This window comes from Falco peregrinus, chromosome 10, assembly GCF_023634155.1.
Source record: "Falco peregrinus isolate bFalPer1 chromosome 10, bFalPer1.pri, whole genome shotgun sequence".
Lineage (NCBI taxonomy): Eukaryota > Metazoa > Chordata > Aves > Falconiformes > Falconidae > Falco > Falco peregrinus.
The window spans coordinates 32,672,595-32,689,276 of NC_073730.1; the positions used below are offsets into that span (position 1 = coordinate 32,672,595).

General features: G+C 46.3%; 1 protein-coding gene across 2 annotated transcripts in view; it reads left to right on the forward strand.

Moving 5' to 3' along the window:
* The first annotated feature begins 15,921 nt into the window (after window positions 1-15,921).
* The window catches only part of ROR1 (receptor tyrosine kinase like orphan receptor 1), a 171,632-nt gene continuing 170,871 nt past the window's right edge, over window positions 15,922-16,682 (forward strand). For both annotated transcript variants that reach the window (XM_055815670.1, XM_055815671.1), the window contains exon 1: window positions 15,922-16,187. In XM_055815670.1, coding sequence (XP_055671645.1) covers window positions 16,088-16,187 — 100 coding nt within the window. In that variant the 5' untranslated portion in view covers window positions 15,922-16,087. The remainder of the gene's footprint in view (window positions 16,188-16,682) is intronic.

The window sequence follows — 16,682 nt, forward strand, 5'->3', positions numbered from 1 at the left end:
GAGCCCAATTAGATCCAGATGTCTCGCTAGTTGTATGTGTTTTAATCTTTACCCCAAGTTTACGTAATGTAATATTTCATTTCTGCATGCAATTTCCACTGCACAAATGAAAATACATCACAAGAGCTCACCGACAAAAATAACCACAGCCGTACAAAGTGGAGATCAGCCCAGCCACCAAACTGCCACTCGGTGATTTCTTGTCCCAGTCTGGTGGGTCTTGCAGAGGAGCCATTGCCAGAAGCCAGGTTATTGAGCAGCAGCAGCAGCCGGGGTGACTCCCAGCGCCCAGGGTGATGGTTTTCCTAGCTGGTGTCAGTGAGCACCTGCACCAGGGGCTGAACCCTTGTGCCAGAGGCAGAAAAGCTCTGAAATCCTGTTCAGATCCTACTGCTCCACCTGTGGAAGGTGGACTGTTTCTCTGTAGATGGTAGCAATGCTAAAGAGCCTCGGGGCATCCGTCTCCAGTGGACCCAGGGTCTTGCTACACCTCACTCTGGCGTGATTTCATCTATAATCCAGGTGTTCGTTCACAACTCAAAATTACCGCATCTTTGAAGTCCTTAGCGAGGCCACAGGCTGCCAAGCTGTTCCATAAGCATCATCTCCCAAGCATATGCTGAAACCCAGCCTGGTAAACCAAAGGTCACTTTGAGACTGGCTAGAGCAATTCAGGAAGATGCTGCATAGTGCTGGGTTTTGCGGGGTATTTCCATGTGATAAATCCAAAGTCTAATCCCCAGATCTTCAGCGTATAGAGTTTTGGGCAAGATTTCCAGTTACCATTGGAAAGAATCTGTTCCCTCAGCTTTGCAGTGAAGAGCATGTGTTATTCAGCACGTTTCTATCACAGCACTGACAGCTATGCCCAGGCTCAAGTGGGGAAAGTGGCTGCAAATGCAATAAACCAATTATCAAATCAAATAAACCAGTTCTCTATTTTCCTCTCAACATTACCTTACGCTGTCCAGGCACATGGGGCCGCCAGCATGTCCTGGTGTCTCTGCACTTTTCCCACCTTCAGAAGAGCTTCCCTTCCCTTAGTATTTCCTCGCACTCCCCAGCTCTGGGAGGCTCTGGAAGGTTCTGGGAAGACCCCAGAAACTGGGAGCAGGGCTAGGCTGGGCCCAAGGAGTGTGGGTGAAGGACCAGGGTCAGGGAAGCATGGCAAGAACAAGACAGGATCAAGAGCTGGCGCTGGGGTGGAGGTTGGGCGGAGTGTAGTGGTATATATGGAAACTGAAAGGGGCAAAAGCTTCAAAACAGTGATGGCTTTGGTTTTACTGACTTTGTTTTTGCAGGTTGTGATTACAAGCCAGAATTAACAAAAATAACAGCCCTATTCCCCATTATAGGACATGGCTGTACATGCCAGTTCAGAACCTGCTGCTCACAGCATCCCACCTGCACTTTAATTCTGTAAATTCACATTTTCCTCTGTGGCTAAACACTCAGTTATACTCACATGCAGCTTGGTTATAGGGAAAAAATAAGTTTTAATTAGGATGAGGAATCCTAGTGATGCATAACAGTCCAGATTTGAAATTCATCCAGGCTTGTGTGACAGTGTGTGATAGGAGCCAAAGCCATATCCGTTAGGATGGATTTGTATGGCCTCTGAAGTCGTTATTAAATATCCATCCTCCCATTTTAGATGGTATGGGTTATAATTTGCATCATCTTGGTAAACAAACCTCAGCACAACAGGGGCTGGGCGCTGGGAATGTCTCCCAGCATCCCACTGGCTCCTGGACAGAGCAGCAACACTGTGCACTTCACCAGTGAAACTACAGCAAGGCAAAGGCTGGTGAAGAAAACCTGCCCGTGGCACATTTATTTTGCCATAATTTTGAGCTTTCTATCCATCCCTAGAAGCAGCCAGGATGGGATAAATTTTAGAGGAGTTTGGCTGTATTTAACACCATGGCATTGCTTGGAAAGGCATTTCACCAACTCTGGATCCATTCAGCTCCCTCACCCCCTTTACAAAAGCCATTCTGGAGTGTCTATTAAAAACCTTCCATGCTCTGCTCCCTTGAGGTGCCAGTTCAGGTGCCTCAGGGTGACTTTCAGATATGCTGTGGCTCCCACCGTGGTGTGCAGCTCCCTGCATCGGAGAATCCACAGGGTTGTTCCCCAGCTCTTTCAGGTCCCAGTGAACCTCCTTGCATGCACAGCAGAAAGGAAGGTTAAAAAAAAGGTAAGTTGTAGAGGGAGTGAGTGGGCAAAGAAAGTCCTGTGTCACAGTGAGCGAGTATGCAAAGCTTTGAATCATTTGACTCCGTGTTTATCCACTGCTCCTGGGAGAACAGGGGGAGCTGGAGGGAAGCGGAGGAGTTTAGGAAGTTCGCAAGCAGAGTGCTTGTGTTGTTTCTGGCACAAAATTCCCAGTCATGTGTGTCCCTTCACAGTGCCGTTAACCTCCCATGGCGAGGCTGGGATCCCTTCAGAAATGATCAGCTCCAGCACTTCCATGAAGGATGACTTGGGCAGTTGTTCCTGGCAGCAGCAAGGCTTGGGCTGCTGGTAGGAGCCATGAGCAAGGTGGGGCAGGATCCAGTTTTGCAGAATAAATCTGGTAAGTGCGGGTTAAAACGCTGGAGATGGCTGCTATGGGAACGAGAAACAGGTCTACCCCTGGATGGTGCTGCGAGCTGGGGGGTGACTCGCTCGGAGGAAGGTGCCTAATCTGGCTGTTCGGCATCAAGGCAGCAGAAGTTGGAAGCACTGACAAGGGGGAGCAGCACGTGGGGCTTTGCCTTCTCCTTTGGGGTCACCTGCCTGCGAGGATCCTTAGGGAGAGAGGCTTTACTGAGTTCCAAGGCAAGCATGCCTGTAAGCATTTCCCTGCTCAGGTCACTGATGTTGCTCCCTCCCTGAACTGAATGTACCGCTGTGGTCTGGTTTTGGCTGTGCTAATGCTACACACTCCTCCAGAATGAAAGGAAGGAGAAAGTTTTCTGTATTTTTCCCTTCTGACCATGCACAACTGGATGAAACAGGAGACAGACTACAAATCTACCCTGCCCAAAGATAAAAGCGTTAAAATACTCTGTAATTATAGTCAGCCTCAAAGGAGAAGTTTTATGAGGGCAGTAATCAGATGCTCAGCTCTTACAATCCATGGCACAGAATGAAAGAATGTGATTTTTAAACAATGCTGGGGTTTAATTTGGCTCAGCAACAGTTCAGAGGTGTTTCTCCCTTTGTAAGAATTTTGAACTGTTTGAGAGTCCGACCACTTGGATGACAGAATAAAACCCCACATTTAAATGACAGTCCTGTCCCGTTCTAGATGCCTGCATGTTTCAGGGTGAAGCGTAGCTGCCTACAAAGCAAAATGAAAGCATTGGTTATATGCAGCTTAGGCTGAGGAAGTTAATTAGTATGTAGGTGTTATTTTAAATAGCTAAATTAGAATTTATTAGAATGCTAAGATGGATGTGGCCCAGTTAGGTCCTGACTGCCTTTTTCAGGAGCACACGAGCTCCTACCGAGTTCAGAAGGTCAGAGTGTACCCCGTGCTTACCGGTTCTTAGCTTTAAGTGTCCTGCTGATAAAATTGTTGCTTTTGTGGAAGCTGAAACGTTAGGTTACAAGGAAAGTAGAGAAGTCAGGAAGTTTGGATACCTTAAGGACAGATTTCCTAACGCAGGATGGCCACCCTCAGCCTGTGTTATTTAACCAACTAGCTTATTAAAAATTAAAAACATTCTGTTAAACGTTCTCAAAACACTCTGGTTTTCAGTGTTCAAGCTAAAACTCAGTTATCAGAGATTCCCTCAGACTTCCTGCAGTCAAAGGGAACTTACTTTCCCAAGTTTTAACTTCTTAATGGGCAATGCATAGGTATCACGCCTGCCTGCACAGCGCTCTTGTGAATTTTTTAGCCTGATTTCTTAGAGTCCCATGCGATCACCTCACCTTTGCTTGTCTCTTCTAGGTGACACCGGAAAACCTGTTGACATATTTCAAATTGGATATAGATGTGAGTTCGCAAAGATGTTAAAATCCTGTCGGTTTAATGGCACTTTGCAGCAGAATGGCAGAGTGAGCAGCCCTGGTGAGACCTTCACCGAAGAACAGTGGCTCTGGGGGTTCAGCCCTTCCTCGACATCAGTGAATCCACACGGGACTGCATGCCTAAACCACACACCCATAGGAAACCCAGTACTGTCGTCTCTTGTGCCAGTGGAACTATTTGTTTCATCATTAGTTGTTCAAAAGAAAGGCGTGAGGTACTGGTGCTTCTTGCGGTGCTGCAGCGAGCCCGGAACTGGCTCTGTTCGCCCCCTCCTCGCTTAGCAGGCGGGGCAGAGCTCTCAGAGGTCTGGCTCATGGCAAAGGAGGTCTGGCTCATCCTGTCCCCTCTCACTGTTGTTAATGTCCTGTTTATTTTCCATGATCCCATGAGCCCTCCAAACTCAGGAGCTGGTACTTGCACCCGTGAAAAGGGATGCTCTTTAGCCCCAGAGCAACGTCAGCAGTCAGCTGCAGAAGGATCTGCTGGAAAGCTTCGGGTTTTTTGTGTTTTTTTGTTTGTTTACTCCTTCTGCTTATTTTCCTCAGGGAGAAGTTGTGGTGTGACCTCAGCCTCTGCCTGCTCTGCCCTTGGCCGGTGTTTGTGTGTGTGCAGGCACTGCAGCTCAGCACCAGCCACAGCAGCACCTTCGGGGCGAGGAGGGAGAGGGGAGGTGGGGAACTCGGTATATTGGAGTCACAACGGATGCTGGATGGGTGGTGGGAGATTTTGGAGGTGCATGCATTAAAGGATAAAGGACACAAAGCTGCCAGGTATCATTACTTGTGCTGTTTGTATCTTGCTTAAAAATACATTCTGGGATTCTGATATTAGTCAATAGAATCACAACACAGCAAGAAATATGGCAGAATGTGGCCAGAGGTGCCCCGGTGGAAGTAAAGGGAATCTACAGGGCATGAAGCTGTGTCTGTGTTTCAGCAGCACACCCGGCTAGTTTATAACTCCCTCTGTTAATAGGAACGTGCTGTTGGATGCAAGTTACTGGCATTTTAGGCTTTTGTGTGTGTGCACACTATTAAAATCTGTATGTGGTGAGAGTGACGAAGACACTGACCCGCAGAGCCGCGCATGCACGCCGCAGAGCCGTGGTGCTGGCTTCGTGAGCCAGGGCTGAGGCAGGGCCAGGACTTGCACTGGGGGCTGGTGGGGCGTGCAGAGCTGGGGCTGCTCTCCTCCGTGAGTCCACCCCAGTGAAGATGGATCGTGATTTGTGATGCTGCACATACTTGTTTGCTTCGGCACATTGTTTTGCGTTGAGAAAATCAGGGAGATATTTTAAAAAAGCTAATCTTTCTTGCTTCTGTATTTTCAGGATAAGCTTCCTAATTTTTGTACATTTTATTTTGATTGAGAAAAATGTTTAGTGTAAATTAAAGCCATTTATTTTTTACTTTATTGCAAAACAAAATTGCAAGTGAAAATGTGCTACATATACAGGGCTCTTAATTAGTATCTCGCTCGCAGTAGCAGGTGGGACAGCAGAGCTTCTGGCAACATTTCAAGCATTTACTGTTGATAACATTTACGGCAGCACTAGCAAGGTAAGACATTTTATTTTTCTGCTTTCACAGAAAAAAAAAAAAAAGAAGAAATGGAATTGATCCATGCAAATTAAACAGCAACAAAACCTAAACTAGACATTAGTGGTTTCAAATACCCAGGCTGTACTGGTAAGGTCTCTGTCATAGAGGGAATCAAAGTCAATCTTTAAGCAGCTACTGTATGTTCTACTTTGAACTGATTATTGTAGATGCCTTATAAAAAGCAGCTGAGCTGCATTTTTCAATTTTATATACAGGCCTTGAAAACCCACTAAGTAGCTGAATGCCCCCGTGCATGTATGTTAAACGTCCTGTGTGGTAGGAAGAAGGTACAGAATATACCTCAGCTCGTATATAAATAACAAACGACTGATTTTTTCTGCCATTTCCAAGTAAGTTGATGCTAAACAGCATATAGCCTGTGGGTGTTTCATAGGAATTTTTTTTAGATCCAGGGAAGTGCTACAGATTCCTCTCACTATGCACTAATTCCTGCAAAATTGTGCTTTCATACTGGATCTTTCTTTCATCTTAACTTTTGGACTTTCTCCTCCTATCTTTTTTCCTTCCTTTGTTTCCAGCTTCTCCTCCTCTTCAGTCTCCTTCACCATTTCCAGTTTGCCATCTTCTCCGTACATAATATTTTTTCCCCCTCTAGATTTCTTTTATCTTTTGTAGTACTGTGTGGGACCACAAGACTTCAAGATATTTAAGCAAACCAACATCTGCAATCCTTCCTCTGGTCCATGCTTTCAGCATTGACTAAAAATCCCTTTGTGGAACTCCAACACGGGTGTCTGAGGAGTTACTGTATGATCAGGTGAGCATGAAGAAAAGGCAGACAATGCGGTTTTTGTAATGTCCCCGGAAAGTGCCCATGGGAGAAGGGCGAGACAGTTGCTTCCCTGGCTCTCCTTGGCTGTGGTGGCTCCTTCAGGGCTGCCTGAGAGTGGCTGGGGTTTTGGCCACGTAGCCTCAGTTGTGTAGGTTTGTCCTACTAAAAGATGTTGTAATATGTACAGCTGTGTTAAAGTAAAGAACATCTGCAAAGAACATAGCAACTGCAGTGTTTGTAGTAGCAATAGCACACAGGATTGCCTCACTCATGCACTTCACAGCAGTGATCACTGCAGTGATCATCTGTTGCAAGGAACGCTGAAGCCATGAAGCACTGACTGGAGAAAAAAAGGACATAACCCCCTGTTTTCAGAGCCAGTATAAGCAACTTATAAATGAATCACACTAAGAAACAAAGGGGAAGCAGCTCATCAGTCATTGCAAACCTGAGTTGGATGGATTAAACCATGTCTTGTCCAGTTCCACGGCAGCTACACACCACAACCCTGTGCACAAACCCATGTGCTCTGCTGTGGAGCCCAGGTGAGTGTGCAGTGGCCTGACGGGAGCAGCTCAGTCCTCGCCCAGCTCAGAACTCGTGTTCTGAAGACCCCAGGGTGGACGCACCAGGGCACTCGGGCACCACTGGGCAACTGGGAATATTTAACCCAGAACTAGAAGCAAGGATGTTTGTGCTATGTATGTGGTCTTATTCCCCAAGCTCCAGCCCTCCTGCCAGCTGCATGGGTCAGTGATACCTGGTACCTATGCAAACCTCAAAGATCTTTTAAAAGTTAGTCTTCTTGCGGCACTCAACTCCCTCAAAACAGTATTTAAAAGCGTATGAAATGGCCTTCAAAACCAAGCTATCTGTATTTTGACATTGTTCCCTTCCCCACCTTTAATAATGATTAACATTATTTTAAATCTCTGTAGAGAGACCTTGAGTGATGGCCAAACACAGAAGGTGCTGATGCGGGTGCCAGAACTGGAGAGGATAGATCAGGGGTAGGAGAAGGAGATGACATGGGGAGGTGCAGGCTACCTTTTAAGAGAATTTTTTAACAGTAAGGTATTTTGCTAAGGGTTATTTGATGGAATTTGTAATGGAACACTCTGGAAAACATCTCTAGTTGTTATGCATTTAAAGCTCTGTAGATTTTCAGTTTAATTTACTCCATAGAAACTAATGTAAAGAATGTTTTAATCAACATCCTTTAGCATAAATGATACACTAGAAACATTACAAAATACTAAGTATTCAGTTACGTCCCAGGGTCCCATCGCTTTTATTCCACGTACAATGAAACATATGTGTCCTGAAGCGGTCTGAGAGGTAAAGGTTAAATTATGGATATATATTCAGCATTTTAAAAGTCTAAGAAGTTGTCAGGCTCTGTAGTCCCTTCTACATGAAAGGCTTGTCAGCACGTGTTGCTGAGATCAGTGGGAGATCTGCACTGGCAACCCAGAGGAGACAAGCTGACATGTCATGAGCTGAAAGGATAAAGAATAGAACTAGTAGTGGTCCATAAACCCAATATAACTCGTATTTGTTCCTTTGGCATTGCAATACCACTCCAAAACAGAGGCCAACTGTTAGCAGGGGCAAAGCCAACTTCATCTTTTGCAGGCTGACAAATGGTCATGTAAGTTACCAAATAACCCAAGACCTCAGGATTAAACTTCGCCAATTGTTTTCACACGATGCAACTTTAAATCTCTCTTTTGAACAGTATTAAATTTCCTTTCATTCCCATAAACTTCAGAAAAAGTTGACTGCTCTCACATTTCAGACTGTGACCCAGCTAACTTGCACTTTTCCCCTCTGCTAGTCTGGAGAACAGAATAATGAAATTCAGACAACAGTGACCAAATGTTGCTCCATAGAACTTTCCTTTTACAAAACAGATGAATACTCCTGGGCTCCAAAACACTGCAGGGAACAAAACTTTCAAACCTTATGGAAATAAAATAGTAAGCCTATGCAGTGACTTCATCTCCTTTATCAGATCAGAGACATTTTCACTGGAATTGAAATGGGTTTAAAAAAACCCTCTAAATAGAGCAAAAGAATTAAAAAATCCCACTGAAGCCATTACTGAAATACTGTTTCATTTAAAAAAACCCACACCCATGTGAATGAAAGCTAAATTTCACAGAGCTACAGAGGAAAAAAACCCCTCTATCATCCTCATAATTTACATAATTCTTTGTTGCAGATAGAGGTGCACTTTTATAACAGCCAGGAAAATAAATATTTTAGCTTTTGTGTTTGTGATTAAAAAGATGATAAGCAAATGTATTGTGTACTCTAATTTGGACAAAGGGCTATAGAAAATGACCACAGACATGCTGTGTGGAGGTTCAGTTGCTGCAAGGTCTGGAATTTCTCCCTCGAGGTGCTGAGCACTCTCGGATCTCACAGAAACCCAACCAAGTTAGTCCACTCAGCATCTTGCCAGATGAGGCCCTATATTTATATAACAAGAAATACCCACTGTGCTGCAGATTTGCTGCTGGTGTGAGTGGAATTGCATTCACTTAAGCCCATTGCAAATTTAGCCACTAGAGTCAAAATAAAAGGAGCCAAAATATATAAATCCAGCAGACGAAGTTTATGGGGGAACTAAACCAAACATTCAACATCAAGATTTAGTGCAGCCAAATTGTTATAACTAAATGGGGTACCTTACATCATTTTGTGTCCTAGGGGCATAGTCTCCATTTTAGTGGCGTGCTAAACTCACGCTGATATCAATAAAAGTTTTACATGCAAAATGAGTGGAAAATACGAGATGTTAGATAGTACGATACAAGTCTATAAACCTGATACCTAAACCCTATCATGGCTTTGCCAACCCCCTGCTAACTTCCATGCAAATTCCACCGATGGATCTCTAGTTCAGTTTGTCTTAATTGAAAGTCTTAAAGGTGAATTGAAATGTTGTTGGAATAAAAACCTGTTTAAGATGCCAAATCCGTAACAAAATCCCTGTGTAGACTTACAAGTAAATAAATTGTAAAGGCAAATGTACAGGCCTTCTTATTAACCTGTCAAACCACAGATCCTGGAATCTATTTTTCTCCTGAAAAAATTGTGACATTCTTCTTCCTTTAATGACTGATGTATTTTACTGCTTTACATGCCTGGCAACAAAGATTATATTGTTCAGGAAGGTGGTGAAATCTCCCTTGTTCACGCTGATGACTGCCATGGCCCTTCCCGGCAGGACTACTTACTACAAGTTGGTCTGGGGCTACCTGCAAATTGTGTGAAGTCATGGATTAAGACAGCTGAGTGTAATACTAGTTCGGTTTTCCAAACTATTGCCTTAATAACCTCCTCCTTGAATCAGATTTTTTGAGGATTGGTTTAACTGATTCCTTTTAGGAAAAGCAAACAAACCCTGCAAGAGGAATCAATTAATGAGGAGTTTCACCTGAAATTACCTGAGATATTTTGCAACAGGACAACCTGGTCATGCCTGAACTGAGCTGTAAATCCACAGCCTTCTTTTCAAGACTCACTTCTGGGGCTAATGAGAAAGTCAGAGATAAAACAGTTGCAACTCTTTCCTCCCAAAGGACAACTACAAAGCTCAGCATCTGAAATGTAAATAACCAGCCTGTGCGACTACTTGGTACATGCTTCTCCTATTGACTGTCCCGCTCTGTACCATGCCTGGTTATTCAATTAACTCTTTGAAAGTGCCTGGCACAATGGATATCAAATTTAATGAAATGCTGGATGCCGAACAAATATAAAGTAATATCAACAACAAAAATAATAAGCGTGCCAATATTTGCGTATGTTATTAAGCAGTTGCTAGTGTTTGTGCCCCATTCTATCGCCCTCGTTTTTCCAAAAGGGTAACATTACATGTTATGGAGGTATGTAATTCAAGGATATAAAGAACAGAGTCCTTCTGCTATATATATAAAATTCCAGTGTAATACACATATGAAAGGGAAAGAATTGTGGTCTATTTCAAGGCTTTTCCTTTTATCTTTTCCATAGTCTCCTGCCAATTTTCAAAGTACTCCCAGATCACAGACTGAACTAGATTGTCTGAACAAGATTGTACTGCACCTCCTGATACTCCCTCTGTCATTCCCCAGGGCTGCAGTCTGTCCCCTGTCCCCTGACGGTGCTCTGCTCCACCTCTCCCTATGGATAGTTGGTCCTTTGCTTTTCAGGCAAAGAAAAAAATTCAGCCTGGGAAGGTGGCAGAGCTGCTGCAAAGACTGGCACAAATGCAGCTACTCGTTGGCCTAACCTGGTGCCTTCAAATCAAAGAGGCCCCTGGCAAGGGATGCGTATCCCACTACCTACGGGCATACCCTGAGCTACTGCCTGATGCCTGCAGCTGACCTGCCTGATTCAGGCAGGGAAAGGCACATCAGGAAACATCCTGACAATAATGACCAGTGCTGGATTTAACTCTAAAATAATGGATCAAGTGCAATCCGTTACCTCCCTGTCTTTGGCGTCTTCTTACTCCTGCTGAAAACAAATACTGAAACCAGCCTTAAATGCTTCAGAGTGTTCTGTCACGATCACCAGGTTTATCAACCATTTTCTCATGCAATTATGAACAAAAGAGAAAGCTTTTGCTACATGATCACATAAAGTAAAATTTTTCCCATGCATGCTGGCCAATATCTGTAGTTCTTTAACTGTCTGCAACAGGCTTTTACAAGACAGCCAACTTGCTGAAAAAAATCACGTAGCGCGACATATGTCTTTCTTGTGCATGCCTGTTCTCTACACAGTGGCTGATTTTTTTTAGAGAAGTCAGAAAATTTACACTCATATCTCCTGTTCCTTTTAAAGAAACATGTTATTATTTGCACTGCACTTGCTCCTGAAAACTCAGCTAGAAAACAAAGGATACATCGAGTGGGACAATGTCTTCACGTAAGTTAGAGAGAATTCCTATCCTAGAGAATTGACAGTATAAGGTAGACGTAAATCTCCAATCTTTAAGAAGTACCGGCAATTGTTGTTTTCCATGGCATGTCAGCATTTAAAAATCAGCGGTGAAATCAGATTTACATGTGGTCTTTCCACGGATGCACAGATTCTAGGAGTCCACAGGCCGTTCTAACCTCATCTCCAGGTTCCACTTGGGAAGCCTTAACACACTAGTGTAATTCTAGTGGAATTTCAAATGGGCAAAGGATGATTCATGTGGCCTCAAATGGTTGAATGAAAAAAATCTGGTATAGATTAATAGGAGTATTAGTGAAAGATGGAAAGGAAAACAAGGATTCTTTTATAATGTGACATGATACTTAAGAACACACGTTGTCAGTAACTACAAATGTGTAATGTTTCTCTTTTATTTTGCTGTACTTCTGACACTATTCTTTTACAATATTTTGCTTATCATCTTCTTGTGAGGTTTATTGTACTTACAAATCATTCCCAGACAGTCAGCTTCTTTGCTATCTTTTCATTAAAAAAAAAAGAATAAAAAAGTTTTGTGTGTAATACATTTTCCCTGCAGGAACTAATTCCACAAAGATATTGACTACAAGCCTTTCGTTGTTTTAAAATATGTAGACATGCATCAAACAGTTGATTTTTCTCCCCAGAGTCACCTTCTGAAGCTTTATCTGTGCATTACATCTCCGAAGCATCCTGCAGACTGCGCAGGAGAAATTCTCTCTGATTTGTCCTCCCAAGCCAGTGCTTATCCTTACCTCGACTACTTTTTGCCATCATATCATTATGAATACTCTGTGCTATTCATTTCATGGTGTTTAGGGCTGTGTCCGCTCTAGTTCCTTTGTTTAATATATTTTTACTCTTCCACTGTGGTATGACAGACTGCAGCATGTTAAAGGAAAAGCAGGGAGAATATCTGTATTGATTTCAAAACGCTGCAGATTGAGAGCAGATGTACCATGTATTCCCAAAACGTATGTTTTAACTTTCATTTATGTGCTGTGCTGAACAGTCTTCAAGCCAGGAAGTGATTTATATTTGCTAATTGCATGCACTTTGGTAGATCTGCAGCTAAAAATAAGTGGTTTGTTTTTTAATTATAAATGATTTATCCTTTCACACTGCATGTATCTAACACTTAGAAGCTAACTGAAGACTTGAGGATTCTGCATTTAGTTTCCTCATCTGCCGTAGAAGCAGTATCTTTAGGCACGCACTGTGGATTACCCCTGTGCCCAGCTCAGAGGTATCTGGACCTCACGGACATCGTACTTCTTTACACAACCAGCAGACAGATTAAGGAAACACTTTTGTGTTACAGCTAAGCAAGTCTTAACAGCCAGTTGCTGCCAAAAGCAGTGTTCAACTGCTCCTACCCCACCCCTGAACCAGGGTCCCACTTGCCTTTGCTGGATCTAACACCCAGCAGCTGTGGGGGAGCTGACCCAGATGGCTCTTCCGGAGGAGTATTGCTCTTCTTTTCTCTCATCAGAGGGTTAGTTTTCTGTAGGACCAGCTGGCTGAATGGATTTGCCCGGATGAACATACAGGAAACAAAGTGGATTTTTTTATTGTGGACAGCTTGCAGTTAGAGCACCTAAAAGTAACTTGAAATGTCACTTTAGGGGGTCAGGGCGGTCAAGTCTGGGCTGGTGCTGCAGAAATCCTATCCCAGCTGTACAGCCTGACCTTCTCGCTGGCATTAGCTCTAGTATTCCTGTATCTAGATGACACGTGTCAGGACCCTGAGGGCACTCACAGCTCTTAATGACTGACCAGCTTCATCTGGGGCCTCAAACACCACCCCACCCTTGTCAAGGGGCTCTATTTAAGCTCTGCCCTGCCCCCCACTACCTCTTAGTCCCTGCTTGGGCTATGTTGGAGGGCTTGTAGTCCGCTACTCCAACATACCTGTGCCTGGCTATGGACCCTGGCACGTGGACTGACTTCCCTGTTTGACCTCAGACCTGTCTTATTGCTCCGGACCTGCCCGGCAATCACTGTCCTGATGACCATGATGGAATGGACCCTGGCCTCTAGTTGATTTCTCATCTTGATGTTAGACACACCCCACCACTACAAACTTGCCTGGTAATATAGACTCTCGGTTGGACCTGGGCCTGCCTTGTTCAACTTGGTTGGGGGTAGTGAGACAAGCTCTGGCTTCTAAGGTCCATGTTCTGCTGGTTCTGTCTGGCACCACTTCAACTCCTTGTCCCTTGAGAACCAAAAAGCATTTGCTATGCCCTGGGAAAGAAGTGGTTCAAGGACCTAAACTGGCAGAAACACCTCCACTCTGAAGCAGTAACTATCTGTCAGCTTGGCTCTTGAACCATCTCAGTTCCTGGTTCTTTGTGTCAGGAGAAAATGCATGGGACTGGGAAGACCATGTAGCTGTCTAAGGAAGGCAATGGTGTGGGTCTTTCCTAATCTTGATTTGAATTGGCTTTTGCTGGTACTGATGGGCTTGGCTTCATGGTCAGTTTAAACTGGCCTAAGCTCATACTGCTGCTGAAAGGGCAAATCCTGTGTGGCTGTGTACCTGCTAGGGGTGACACAAAGACTGTATTGGAAACGCATGATTGGGAAAAGGGGGGAGGTGGCAGCATGGCTGCCTTCAGTCAGCTGTGAAACTGCATCCTAAGGCATATCAGAGCAAGGTGGCAAAAAGTCCTGCAGCTCCAACAAGGACCTACTTTGTCCAGTGCTGCAGAAATTAAATCCCACCCTGCTGCAAACATAGGCACCTGGGTCCCAGGCACAGCTGGTCCCTTCCATGCATCACACACAGAGCCTGTAACAGCTCTGGCAGTACCAAGCTTGGCTTGCCTCTTCCAATGATTCTGTGTTTGCATAGTGGTCAATTTTCACTAGGAAGTGGATAATCTCTTGCCATTGTCCTCCTTGGTCTGAGGAGGAATATGCGCACATTTGTGTATGTGAGGAGAAGGTGGTTTCAAACCTCCATCTACTTCCCTAACATGCAGCCAGATGCTTATCTGGGTTTGTTCCTCCTCTTGAAACTCTATTAGTGTCTGACAAGAAATACAAGATTCATATGGCAGAAAGCAAGCCTAGGAGGGCTGGGATCTGATCTAGCAGGAAGTGAGGAGGAAATTCCTTTAATCTTGTCCTTGTTTCCACTCTGCTTATGAACTTTTTATTAAACAGTTGCTGACTTTTGAAATCCTAAACCTAATCTAAGCATCCCAGGAATGTGATCCTTCTCCTGAATGGAAGGAAAGTAGTTATCATCCTAGTAGCTTCAACTAGCTTTGGCAGTGTCCTTCAACTCCAGCAAAACAGTGCTATCCACTATGGAACCTGCCCGGGCACAGTTACAGCTGTGATGTAACATATGGTCAATGGTCCTTTGTGTTGGCAGGAGGGAGCTGCAACCCTTCTGCTCGCAAAGCTTAGCTTCTATCACCGGAGCAAGGGAAAAGCATGTTTGGGGCCTGGCTGTAGGTACCCTGGGATGATTGAGCCCTGGCAATGAGGCCACAGCCGTGCAGGCAGCATGCTTGTGGGGGTGGCCCTCCCCTGGGCTGAGGTGTGCTGGAGAAAGGTGGGTAAGAGCAGCATTACAGTGCTGCTGCTGCTCTTAGCATTTACGATCTTAGGTAGCAGGTATACCTGACTCCTTTCAGGTAGGGTGTGGTTTTTTTGGTTTGTTTTTTTTTTTTTTTTTTTTGTGAAGAAAGGCTGAACTAGGAGAAATCTGTATATTAAACATTGATTTCACTGAGGCAGAGAGGGTTGAAAGTGATTCCTAAGAACTTCTGAGTTCCTGACAGGAAGAGTAGGAGATATCCAGTAAATCTGAAATGTTGTGAGGGGAAAACTGGAAGCTCTTGACCCTCAACCCATGTATGAAGAACAGCCCCCCTGCCGCACTGCCATGAGCCCTGTGGGAGGCCGTGGCATGTGGGGCTGGCCTGTGCGCCTGGCTTGGAGCTGGGCACCCTGACATGGCATCCTTCATGGCTGGGGAGCTTCCTCAGGGAAGTTTGCTGACGGGGTATTCCAGCTGTCATGTGTGGTATGGGAAGACCAGGAAGAGACCTGGACCGGTTGTGAGTGGTGGTAACAAGTAACAAAACTGGATTCTGCCTGGGAAAGTGGTTTCCCCCCAGTAATCCCACCTGTCGTGTTTGCTGTTTGATCCCTGGAAAGTGAAATGTGGAGGGGAAAGGCTGGTAACCCCAACTGCTGCCTTTGTAAATCCACCTGCTATGAAAGGGGAAACGTGAGGTGGGCTGTGAGGAAAGGCGCTTCTCCTCCGTCAGGCCTCTGGCTCACGGGGCAGGGAGGCGGCTGCCACCCGCCGAGGCCCGCAGGTGAGAGGCGCCGGGGCCGCCTGCTGAGGTGAGGAGGGAAAATGGCGGACGGCGGGGAGAGGAGAGCGCCCCCCCGCGGCGGGCGGCCGGGAGGCGGCGGCGCGGGCGGGGCAGTAGGGGGCGCTGCCGGGCCGGGCTCGGCGGGCCCGCGGCTGGGGCCGGTCTGTGAGCGCAGCTCGCGCAAAGTGACAAGTGAGAGGGGCTGAGGCGGCGGCCGCCCGCGCTCGCTTCCCCGCCCGCCAGGAGAGCGCAGCCCCGAGGGCGCGGCGTGGGACGGCTCGGGAGGAGACGCGGCCCCGCGGCGGTGCGAGGGCCGGCCCGGGACGCCGGCGCTGCGCGGTGGATGTGGGAGTAGCGCGGCGCCGGCTCAGGAATGCAGCAGCCGGGCGGCGGGGACGGGAGCCTCTTGCTGCTCCCGCTGCTCCTGCTGCTGCGCGCGGGCAGCCGGGCGGAGCTGGGGGACGCCACGCAAGGTAAGGGGTGTGCGGGGCCGCCGGCCGGCTTTTGTCCCGCGGGAGCCTCCCCTCGCCCGCGGCGGCGGCACCGGAGGCGGTTTGTGAGGGGGACCGAGCCCGCGTGGGGTCCGGCGCGGCGGGGCCGGCCGTGAGGCGCGCTGGGGCGAGCGCGGCGCAGCCCGCCGGCGGGATGCCGCCCTGCTGAGGCGCTGAGGGGCTGGGGGCCCTCCGCCCGCCGGGGAGCCCGCGGCTCCAGCGCTCCCCTCCCGCCGCCCGTTAACGAACTCCGAGTTTTATACTCGATCGGTGTTTAATTGCTTCGTAAAAAGCCCTTCCAAGTGTTCGGCCGAGTTATTAGCTAAGTGTAACCATGCCCAGGCAGTCCCGCTTTTGATATGTGATTGATGGTTCCCGAGGCGGCGTTATCGACGGTGACTTGTCCTTCGGCTTGTAGTCTTCCAATAAGAAGTTTTCGGCTTTTCTATTTTTTTTTTTAAACAGTAATCTTAAAGT